This window comes from Notamacropus eugenii, chromosome 5, assembly GCF_028372415.1.
Source record: "Notamacropus eugenii isolate mMacEug1 chromosome 5, mMacEug1.pri_v2, whole genome shotgun sequence".
In the NCBI taxonomy this organism is placed as follows: domain Eukaryota; kingdom Metazoa; phylum Chordata; class Mammalia; order Diprotodontia; family Macropodidae; genus Notamacropus; species Notamacropus eugenii.
Window position 1 is genome coordinate 309,098,755 of NC_092876.1, and position 12,651 is coordinate 309,111,405.

The 12,651-nt window shown below is 38.9% G+C and overlaps 1 protein-coding gene across 2 annotated transcripts in view; it reads right to left on the minus strand.

Moving 5' to 3' along the window:
- The window catches only part of SCTR (secretin receptor), an 80,821-nt gene extending 68,442 nt beyond the window's left edge, over positions 1-12,379 (minus strand). For both annotated transcript variants that reach the window (XM_072613333.1, XM_072613332.1), the window contains exon 1: positions 12,067-12,379. In XM_072613333.1, coding sequence (XP_072469434.1) covers positions 12,067-12,117 — 51 coding nt within the window. In that variant the 5' untranslated portion in view covers positions 12,118-12,379. The remainder of the gene's footprint in view (positions 1-12,066) is intronic.
- Between the last annotated feature and the right edge of the window lie 272 nt (positions 12,380-12,651).

Genomic DNA, 12,651 nt, shown 5'->3' on the forward strand with positions numbered 1-12,651 from the left:
TAAGTGAATTGTTTGAGATCAGGCACAATCCAGATTATGTTCAAACACTACCTACGTAATGTGTACAAAAAGAGTTTGTGTGGCATAATGGGAAAAACATGGAATTAGAAGTTAGAAAACCTGGGTTCAAGATCTGTTTCTGATGCTTGCTAGCAATGTGATTCTAAGAAAATCAAACCCCATCTCTGATGCTGACCTAGAGGGTCTCTAAGGTCTCTTCCAGTCCCCGTTCCTATGACTGTTTTCTTGCATAGGAGAGGGCCTGGATTAAGTCCACCCTGTCTACCTTCTACCATACAGCTTATAAATGATCAGAAGTGGTATTTGAACCTAGGACTTTTCAACTCTTGGTCTTAATTCTCCATATTCCCCATCTCCCAAGACCATCCAAGCTGACTTTTTCTCTATCAGTGTATTTCTCGTATTTCCAATGGGGTAGGCCCAAGCAGAACATTAATACTTCTTCTTTAGGCCTGTTTCTTTTTTTATGTGTAGTTGCAGGGGAAAGAATTTCTACTGAGACTTTGGCTGGCATAGCGGTAGTGGTGGGAATGGTTGTGAGGGAGTAGGCCATGGGATAGGTGAGAGATCGTCAATATCTTGGTGTGTGATTGTAATGGAATATTACTGTACTATAAGAAAAGATGATGAAAGGGATGGTTAGAAATTGGAAGATTTACATGAACTGATGCAAAATGAAGTAAGCAGAACCAGGGAATATTTGTATACAACAACAACAATCAATATTGTACCATAATCAACTGTGAATGACTTCACTATTCTCAGCAACACAATCATTCAAGACCATCCCAAAGGACTTACGAAAGAACTGACAGAGTCCAAATGCAGACTGAAGCATACCTTTTTAATTTTGGTGGGGAGGAAAGGGTGTTTTCTTTTGCAACATGACCAATATAGAAATGCTTTTCATGACTCTGCTTGCCTTCTCAAGAAGGGAGGAGAGAGGGAGAGAATTTGGAACTCAAAATTTAAAAAAAAAATGAAGGTTAAAACTTTTTAACATGTAATTGAGAAATATTTAGAAATAAAATATATTTAAAAATATTGAAACATATTACAACAGTCAAAAATATGCTTCAATATACACTCAGAGTTCTCTTTCTGGAGGTATATAGTATTTTTTCATGAGTCCTGGATCTTAATTGATTAAAGTAGGTAAGTTTCACAGGGAATTTTTGTTACAATATTGCTCTTACTGGTGAAGGACCTTTATAGATCTTGAACAGTCCTCAGCATGACTACCTTTAAGAGTCCCTTCTCCTCCTTATCCTGATCCTTCTCCCTTAAACCTCCTCTGCCTACACAGACGACACTGATCTTTTTCTTCTCTGTACTCCCCATAGCAACTGTCTGCAGCCTCATCTCTACACTCAATAATCTTGCATTGTAATACGTAATAGTTTTGTCTCAACAAAATTTTATGTTCCTTCTGGGCAGCAACTTTGTCTTCACCTTCTTTTTAGCTTTCACGGTACTTAGTACCACGTTCAGAATATAGTCAAATGCAATACTTCTTGAACTGATGAAAATCTAGGTAAAATACTTTAGTGGATGCAGACAATATGTTATCATGGTCCCTATTTGAGAATTCAATTTAGTGCCAGGCTAAACAGAGCTCGATATGTTTTAACAGCTGATTAGTTTTCACTTATAGCTGTTCTTCATCTATGACAACATGAGCGTTTAAGAAATACTTTGGCGGTTTTGTCCAGATGATTAGGTAACCTCTAAATTCCTTGTGGTTCTAAATCTATGACTGGCTAAGTATTAAAGAAGTTATTATCCCCATTTTACATGAAGAAATGAGGCTTAAATAGAGTTACTTCACAAACGTAACAGTTATTAAGGATCATAGACAGAATTCACATTGATGTCCCTTCTGATTCTAAGCAAAGCATTTTTAAAAAATTCATTATACTAACTCTGTTTTCCTCTTGTTTTTTTGAGGAATTTTATTTCCCTTATCGTTGAGACTTAAATTCATTCATTATCTGGAAAAGGAAGTTTCTTTAAAGTTGAAGGATTGGGAAGGAGATGACTAAAGTCTTCAAAATCATGAAAATTAGTGAACCAGATTTGATTTACCAAATCTTAAAATATCAAAATGATGGGGCTTCCCTTGACACTTAAAACATGGTGGTTTTACGATAAATCAAAAGATAATACTAATTTGTACAATATAAAATGAATTTATAGGACTCATTCTATAAAATTTTAGTGGTTAAAAAGATAAAGAGTCTAGAAAAAGTTAGCCAAATACACAAACACTGGAACAATTTAGTGAAAGTAGAGATGTTTCAAGTATGCTCTTATTAACTTCTCACACTTAATTATTAAATAAGCTAGCAATTAATGGTGGGATGAAGACAATAAAATATTTCCTAGAATGTCTTGTGAGACAGAAACGTGGACTGCAGGTATGACCTCGAAGAGTAATTTGAAGTTCTTATGGTCTTGGTCACAGCCAACCTTTTGTTTGTCGTGTAATCATCAGACTGATAGGATCTAATTGTTATGGGTTTTTCCATGGGTTATGTGCTTCTCCTGGTGAGCTTGAGTGAAAGCCTGTGGAATGTAATCTTAAATTGTTAAAGTGCAGTAACAAACATTTAAATTAGGTGATAGGGAGAAGAAAAGGGAAGAGAAAGTGGTTCTAATCCAGAATACTTGATTTGGTTTTTGGTTTTTTTGGCAGGGTCATCTGTGAGATGCCAATAGGAGATGAACCCTCCACTGGGACAGAGAATGGAATTTTGATTATTTTGTCCTTGGAGGGTCTATCCCTGTGGAAATGCCAACAAATAATATTAGAAACTAGGAATTTTCTAGAGCAGTGACTGCTTTAAATAGGAGCAATTTTGGTACCTTTTTTGGTATGCTAAAAACTACACTTCTTTTCCTCTCTTCCCCTGCTAATAATATTATTTGTCATATTTCTTTCTTCTAATTGAGCCATTTAGTATTTCCTTGCAACAAAGGACCTTGATTTAAATGGCCTAGGTACACTCTAATCTGGATGAAAATTTCTATCCCACTTCTTACATTCTCCTCAATATTTTACAAATGAGTTCCACATTAACCTCAGTGGCCATAAAATGTTTTCATCAACGCACCATCTGGTGGCTAGTCTTCTGCCGATGAGCATTTAGAAACTTAACCCTGTTGGTCCCAGGATGACAGACATACAACTGCTCCAAACGTACTAAAAACTGTCTTGATGGGGCCTGCCAAAGCTTGCATTCTAATGGCAAAATCTGTAAGAAGCCAAGGTCACCTCCATCTAATGATTAAGTATGAGAGTAGGTCTTCAGTGGAAGTAAAGAGATTATATTTAAAATAAATTTGAATGGGGAGACGGAGTAGAGTTTTGGGTTGTTTTTTTTTGCAACAACCCATGAAATGACTAGATTTCCCATGATTTCACATAGACTAAAATCAAAACCTTTAGGCAGTTCAAGGGCATAGTAAACAGAGTGCTGGACTTAGAGTCAGAAAGACCTGACTTGGACAAAATCTGTATGACCCTGGGCAAGTCATGTAATCTCACTCTGACTCAATTTTCCTACCTTTCTCTTTTTTTCTTTAATATTTTTTCTTTTTTTAAATTTTATTTTATTATTATTGTTTTTTAATGTTTTACAATCACTGCCATAAAATTAAGATTTTATTCCCCCCCCCCACCTACCCTGCACTACCCCCCTCCCTCCCCATGACAGCATACAATTCTGTATAGGTTCTACATATACTTTCCTATTGAGTACATTTTCACTATAGTCATGCTATGTAGTTGAACTAAAATAAATGGAAGAAATCATATAACAAATCAAAAATGATACACAAAAACACACACACACACAAGCATGATCTGCTACGTTCTGTGAATAACTTCCATATTTCTTTCTCTGAGTGTGGAAGGCGTTTTGCCTTAGAAAACCACCACTGGGATTTTTTTTTTAAATAAGTTCTTTTGTTATTACGGAATTCCAAGTCTACCAGAAAAAACTCTTGCACACTGTGGTCATTGCTGTGCACAAAGTTCTCCTGGTTCTGCTCCTTTCACTCAGCATCAGATCATATCAGTCCTTCCAGGCCTTTCTGGAGTCTTCTTGTTCATCATTTCTTATGGCACAATAGTATTCCATTACATTCATATACCATAATTTATTCAGCCATTCCTCAATTGATGGGCATCCCCTTGACTTCCAGTTTTTGGCAACTACAAAGAGTGCTGCTGTAAATATTTTTGTACATGTGGGACCTTTTCCCATTTTTATGATCTCTTGGGGATACAGCCCTAGAAGGGATATTGCTGGGTCAAAGGATATGCACATTTTTGTGGCCCTTTGGGCATAGTTCCAAATTGCTCTCCAGAATGGTTGGATGAGCTCACAGCTCCACCAACAATGAATTAGTGTTCCAACTCTCTCACATCCTCTCCAGCATTTATCATTTTCTTGTTCCGTCATGTTTCCCAATCTGATAGGTGTAATGTTGTACCTCAGAGTTGTTTTGATTTGCATCTCTCTAATCAAAAGTGATTTAGAGCATTTTTTCATATGATTATAGATATCTTTAATTTCTTCCTCTGAAAATTGCCTGTTCATATCCTTTGACCATTTATCAATTGGAGAATGACTTGTATTGTTATACATTTGAGTCAGTTCTCTACATATTCTAGAAATGAGGCCTTTAATTTTCCTACCTTTCAGGATTGTTGTGGACCTCAACCAAGATAGTGCTTTGAAAACCTTAAAATGCTATGTAAATGACAGCTATTATTATTGTTATGATTATTAATTATCATAGACAATTGGTTATTTGAAAAGGCAGGTTGTGGTTAAACTTTAAAAAGAAGGATAAGATGAAAATCTGCAAACCCTTTTCAGAAAACAAAAGTAGCAGAGTTTTCAAAGGCAATTAAAGATAAATTGATATATTGATCGATAGACAAGCAATAAATAGGGACCAAACCCATGATTTCAGGGAGCTTGAGTTGATAATTAATTTGTGAAATGGGGCAAGCATGCCTGGTTCTTTGGATATTTGCAGGAAAGCCCACAATGACAGTGGGAAATGAGGCTGCAATAGAACTTTAGAGGGTACAGAGACAAGTGGCAAAAGAGAAACAGAGGAAGATGGCACAGGTGTCATGGGGTAAAGTAGGGGGAGAGGGAGAGGCAGAGATTCTGACTCATGTGACCCTGCATTGGAGTGAAGACACTAGTATGGTATAGACCCGATGGACATAGGGATGTGTTCAGAGGCAGGAGCTCAAGATCTCATTTTAACAGGGTCTTTTAGGAGAACAAACTAATTCCTATCTGTGCCACCTTGAGGTTAGTTCATTAACACATTCACATAATTTCAAAATTGTCAGTAAAACTTTAAAGTTAATGTGCTCACAGCATTTCAAAATTATCCACACCATATGGTGATCTGCTGGTCTTTACCATCAAGGTTTGGAATTTTTCTGAGATTTACATATAATAGAACCAGACGGCCCTGCCTCAATGGCTTCTGCTGATTCAGCACATATTACCAGAATATAGGAATTTTGGTAAATATGTGATGCAATTTGTAAATTGATCTTTGGGACAATTTGTATGTGATTTCCAGCTTCCCCTTTGCCATCTTATTTCCTTCAATTGCCCTTTTGTATTGCCTACCTATAAACTTATTTACTCTACTGGCTAGAAGGGCAGTGATGGTCAGGGGGACCAGAAGAGATACAGTTTTAACACAGACCTCCCAAATGGAGAAACTCTCTCAGTCAATGTACATTGACACTTTCCCTGGAATGTCCTGAAATCATGGATTCCTAGCTGAATCTAATGTGTTGATGTGTTAATAAATACATATAGATACATATTATGCATATGTAGATAGATAGATAGATAGATAGATAGATAGATAGATAGATAGATAGATAGATGGATAGATGGATAAAAAATCATGTGGTTTTTCTAAGTCAATATGTGGCCCACAGGGATCCCTATGAATAGTCTGGTGGCCCCTATTTCTATTTGAGTCTGATATCACTAATTTAGAGCCCTGAGAGCTCAAGGGACTTGCCCAGGGTTACACTCGTGGTAGTTCATTCAGTCATATCTGATTCTTTATGACCCCATGGACTTGAATTTTCTTGGTAAAGATACTAGAGTGGTTTACCATTTCCTTCTTCAGTATGTCCCCATTTTACAGATGAGGAACCACGACAAATAAGGCTTAAGTAATTTGCCCAGGGTCACATAGCTAGTAAGTGTCTGAGGCTAGATTTGAACTCAGATTTTTCTGACTCCAGGCCTAGTACTCTTTCCACTGCACCACCCAGCTGCCCCATTCAGGGTCACACAGACAATATGTATCAGAGATAGAATTTGAATCCATGTTTTGCTAGCTTTGAGGCCCCTATCTCTTAGATCGCAAGGTGATACAATGTTTAAAGCACTAAGTCTAGAGGCAGGAAGGTATAAGTTCAAATCTGACCTCAGACATTTACTGTGTGACCCTGAGCAAGTCATTTCACCTCTGTCTACCTCATTTTCCACATCTGTAAGATAAGGAGAATAAATAGTACCGCCCTTCCAGGGTTTTGTTGGGGGGATCAAATAAGATAATAATTATAAAGCACTTAGCACAGTTCCTGGAAGATAATATAAATGTTGACTGTTTTTACACAATATTATCTCGCTCCCTTTCTCTAAATGTAAGCCCAAGAGCTACAGGAGTGACAGCACCCTCAAGGACACTTGTTCTACTTCCAGCCTAGCCCTGGTTACTGTCATCCCAGAAAGCAGCCCCTGTGGATATGCAACCTGGCAACTACCTCTGTGGCCACTGCCACAGTCACAGTTACTTAAGACCCAGAAAAGAAAGTTTTTACCATCAACGCCTTGTCACTATCAAGTGAGTCAATATTAAAAAACAAAAACCTGATATGATTTTATCAGTGGAAATTACATTAGGAAAGATACATTATCATCTGCTTTGCTGCCACACCCTAAAAACCATGGAATCTTTCCATTTGACTTGCAAATTAAACATATAGCACCACCACCATTGGAATATGAGCTCCTAGTGAGCAGAGACTGTCTTAATATTCTATTTTTACTCCTACCACTCTTTAGTATGTAGTAAAAACTAAGCAACTGTTTATTCTTTCATTCATTCATGTCAGGCATTTTTTAGTAGCTTAATGAATCAAAGCATTTTAAGTACACCTGCAAACAGAAAGAGAATGTATTATGCTGAAGAGAGCTCCAGATAATGACGAGATTCAGATTTTTCCACGGTATCTAGGCATCCAGCTATAAAACACAAGCAGTTACTTGGACAAGGACATGAACTTAAAGGTTATATCAGTGTCACTTAGAGTAGGCAGACTCCAACAGCTGGACATCATCTTCCAGGGCACAGGAATATATGCTTTGTGGGAAAAGGGAAGAAAGAGCAAGAGTACTGAAATACATGCTTGCTTCAAGAAGTAGGAAAAAAGGCAATTTAAAAATAAAAGTAGCTAAGCTGGCTTCTCTAATATCTATTTCACAAGGTTGTGGTGAAGCAAATGCTCTTGAAAGCTTATATCAATTGAATTATTATGAGTTATTTTGTTATCTGTTCCCCAAACCGCAAATACTGAAGTCCTTCAATTACTTTATGTTCTTCCCAAATCATATTATCAATATTACAGTAGGATCCTATAACAACACAGGATTGTTATAGGAAAGATATGTCACATATCAAATTAAAGCATGTAAGATAAGCCCAACAAAACCCAATTTAAAGCAGGTGCTAGATCTGTGATGGAAAGAAGGAAAGAGGGAGAGAGGAAGAAAGAGAGAAAGGAAGGAAGAAAGAAAAGGAGGAATGAAGAAAGAAAGGGAGGAAAGGAGTGAAGAGGGGAAAGAGGAAGGAAAGAAATAAGGGAGGGATGAAGAAAAGGAAGGAGAGAGGGAGAAGGAGATGAAGGAAAGAAGAAAGGAGGAAGGAAAGAAGAAAAGGAGGGAGGGAGGAAAGAAGGAAGGAAGGGAAGAAGGGAAAAAACTAAGAAGGGAAGAAGAAAAAAGGAAGGGAGGGAGGAAGGATGCACACTTATGTGTGCTTTCTAATTGAAGACATATTTCACATGCAAATCATATAGAAAGGCTGGGTGGTCCTTGAGGTACAGCAGTAAGGCATCTGGTAATGCATCTTTTTTAATGTCATTTCCATTAAGAAAGCTTTCTTGGGCTTCTGACATTGAGCCATTTGACAGTACTAAGAATTTTGATTGGTAAGAACTTTGTTTTCCAGATCTTCAGTGGCTATGGTCGCAACTGGTATGCCTCTGGCTGCTGCACCTGGTAGAATTAGCTAGATCCAATTGCTAGAAAGGTTCTTTCCCTGGATGACCAATGCAAGCAAGACTGGAAGCAAGGGCAGGGATCTTAGGGGAGAGGGGGCAGGGAAGCTGCTGCTGTTCCCAAGGTTCTTGGACTTAACCACCCATTGGCAGCAGTTAGTCATTATATCAGTGTTTATAAGTAGTTTTCCTGTATTAATTACTTCTATGTATTTTTTCATAACTTGATAAGCACTGGCTATTCCCACCCCCACCCCTATAAAAAACTCAAACAACTCTCATTATTTTTTTACCCAATGAACAGCTGCAGTTTGGAAATGACAAAATTATAGAGCTTTAGAATTGGATAGGACCTGAGCAGTCTTCTAGTCCAATACCTACCCAAACAAAATAAGGAGGACATTTTCAGCTATTCTCATCCTGAATATCTCCATTACATTCTAACTTCACTTTGCCCTTTTCTTCTTCCTTGGGAAGTGAGTTACTATAATTGTCTCCTCTTGAAAAAAGAGATCTAGTTTGACTAAGGAAACTTTGCCTCTGGTGCCCTGTGGGAAAGGATTCTCAGCCCCAGTTTGTTGTTGGAGGTGGAGGGAAGTGAGCAATCACTCTGCATGGATCCCCAATTCCCAAAGTATTCTAAAGATTCAACTTATTTAAATTCACTTTGGTTTAAAAAAAACCTATTGCTCCATTTTTTTTTTTGTTCAGTCATTTTAGACTCTTTGTGACCTCATTTTGGGGTTTTGCCATTTCCTTATCCAGCTCATCTTACAGATGAAGAAACTGAGGCAAACAGAGTTGTGACTTGTCCATGTCTGAGGCCGGATTTGAACTCAGGAAGAGGAGTCTTCCTGATTCCAGGCCCGGTGCTCTATCTACTGCACCACCTACCTACTCTGTTGTCCCATATGAGAAAGAAAAAAAAAGTAAGTAAACACGATAGGGGAGCTCCCTAAACTACTATATGATGGCAAAGGCTAAGAAATTTTCTGGGGCACCCAGGTAGTTCAGAGAATAGAGAGCCAGCCCTGGAGTGAGGAAGGACCTGAGTTAAAATTTAGCCTCTGACACTTACTAGCTGTGTGCCCCTGGGCAAGTCACTTAACCCTACTTGCCTCAGTTTCTTCATTTATAAAATGAGCTGGAGAAGGAAATGACAAACCTTTGCTAAGTACCTAAGTACAGTACCTTTGCTAAGTAAACCCCAAATGGGGATGCAGAGACTCTGAAACAACTCAACAACAATGGAATTTTCCATTCAATTCAGCCGTTCTTTATTAAGTATGATCTCTGTGATAGGAGAAGTGAGAAATAAGTATAAAGCACTGTCCCTGTGGTGGAGGAGCTCACAAATTAGTTGGGGAAATGACTGAATACATATGAAAGCATTAAATAACAATAAAATGATATATGAATAAATGCAAAATTTCCCCCATAGAATTAGATAAATTGCTATAATAAAATATGTGGCATGGTGGAATAAGCACTGGACTGGCAGCAGAAGATCTGGGTACTAATTCTGGTTAGAAGGATCCTTGGGTATAATTTAATCTAAACACTCTCATTTTACAGACATGAAAATAGAAGCTCAATGGAATGAAATAGTGTTTGGGCACTTGCCCAATGTCACAACTAGAGGCTGAGAACTTCAGCTTCCTGGGCAATGGTTTTTTCACATATAAAATGTTTGTAGGTGGGTGTTTAGATGATTACGAATGTGTCTTACGCCTCTGATTTCCTATGAAGATAAAGGCATCACCTTATTACTCGGTCTGGAGATTACTTCTGACATAATAGAGAAGATTTGTTTTTCCTACCCTGGGATAAAACTAAAATTGTGCCTTAGTCTCATATCTTATTTATCTCATCTGTATTGAATGAAAAGGTATGATTATTGTTCCTTTTTATTGATACAATCCCCAATGTTCTTTCAATAACATCTCTCATAATGTACAATTGCCCAAAAGTTCTAAAAGGGGGATTATAATAGGGAATAATACAGCCCTACACCTTAGTAATTCATTGTTTGTTAAAAGGAAGAGTGCCTACTTTCTAAATTACTACCAATGTCATCGGATGTGTATGTGTGAGTTTTAAATTTAGCTGAGATTTGTTTCTGTTTAAAATGGTCTTCATTTATCTAGCACTAGTGTCTGGATGTGATTTGGCTTTCTTTAGTGTTATCATTTCAGATATATTTTTCCTTATTCTTTGGATTCTTCATATTCATAGATCCCTCTAATCCTGAATTCCTAAACCTGATTGCTTAGAGATAGCTAACTATTCTCCAGTGATAGGAAACCTGCTACAAATAGGCAGGAACAAAACATGGAAGCACAAGGTTAAAGATGGTTCCTTACCAAATATCACACTGATTGGGACAAAATTGTTCAGTTTTAATTTCCCAATTGAGTTTGCCATGTTGAATCACCCCAAATCATCCACGGGAGTATTTTGTTGTTGGTGGCAGTTTTGTGGTTGTTGTTGTTTTGCTTATTTGTGCTTCTGAGTGTGTGTGTGTGTGTGTAAAAGTGTTGTGGTTACCTCTTTCCATTTCCAAGGAGGAGTGGGAATGGGAGGTGGTGGGCATTTGACAATGAGCTTAATCAAGGCCGCAGGTGAGCTAAAAACATTAACCAGAACAGCTTTGCATGACTGGCTTCTGCAAGAATGTCACAGACATGCCAGCTTAAAAAAAAATAAAAAAAAAACTTTCCTGGCTTTGAAATTTACACTGTAGTTCTTGATTGAGTTGGCCCTGTGGGGGTTCTCTCATATTCATCTATACCATAGGCAAGGTTATAATTCACATCAAGAGGACTATCAGTGAAACATCAAGAAAAACCTTTCTGGGTGTCAGGGTTCTGAGCTACGAAAAATGGATTCTTCTACCTTAGGGACTTTTCTGAATAGAAAGCAATCGTCGTTCTGAAAATGATTTGGATTTCAGCGCTAATCAGAGTTAGAAGGATAGGTGTCGAAGCTGGGAGCCAGTGAATGGAGAACTATAGGTTAGCCTTCCCTGACACTGATGAATCACTTTGGCTAACAAAATACACAATGGTAAAGCAGGTAAACTCATCTCTGAAAAAATAAGCATCCATCCCCTTTACCTTGGGCTTTCTCATCCTTTCTTGATGCTTTCCTTGGACCAGATTTGTAGAGGCTGAATGTTACCCTGACAGAACATCAGGGTGAGTCAGTCTGACAGAAGGATTTAGTGAAAATGAGGGGAGGGAGAGAGAGCAAAGAGAGATAAAGAGAAATAGGAAAAAGGGAGAGATTAGAAAAGGGAGAGAATTAGGAAGGAGGGGATACAACAGAGGAAGAAAAGAGGTGGAGAGAAAGAAAGGACAACGGGGAGAAAAAAAAGGAGAAATGGAGGGGGAGGAAGTGAATGGGGCATGACAAAACGTAGTCTGGTAGCTTTTGGTCAAACCGCACTAGTTTCAAACTACTAAGACCTAGAAAGCTTTTCTTTTTATCCAAATTCAAAACTACTCTGAGTGCTAAAAGTTTCAATTTCCGAGCTTTACCAGCCAGGTGCTTCCTGTCCGGTCCGCAGGACTGAAATTTCCCCAACAGAAGTTTGGATGGATTAATTACGTATTCTCCAAAGACCCCATCTTACCGTGTGTCTGGGAGGGGGTACGGGGAGTGGGGCGTCATCTTTGACTGAAGAAAGAGATGAAGATACTCACGGTTAGCGCAGCCCACGAGAAGAGAATCACCCACAGGCTGCAGGTCTGCATGGTGGTGACCACAGACTTTCACACGCAGCCAGTCTCATCCCCGGGGGGAGGTCACGGACAGCGGCTATCTGATCCCCACATGAGTTCACTTTCCCCACGTATTGTTCTCCGGCTGAGAGAGGACAACTCTGTTCTAAGCCGCATGCCTGAGCTCCCGGCTGAGCCTGCCTCAGCCCCAGCAGGGTCTCAGCTGCAGAATGGGACTTTGGGACTCTGCGGCTACGCGGGTTCCTACTGCGCTGTTTCTCCTTTTGGCTCATTGATAAGGAACGCCGCCAGGAGACGTCAGAGGCCAGTCATTGCAGCGGGCTCAACTATCAACAAGTAAGGACTGCCTAGAGCGTAGGAGGGTGGGAGCGCCGAGGGCAAAGTGATGGGGCCCTTTCCTTCAGGACAATCAATCTCCCAGGGGAATGGAGCTGTTACAGGCACAAACTGTCCCAGCCTATCTCTCTCCAAGTCTTGAAGGAAATACAGTGCATAAGATTTAGAGCCAGAAGAGATCTTGGAGCTCAGTCTAGTCTGAAACCTTTC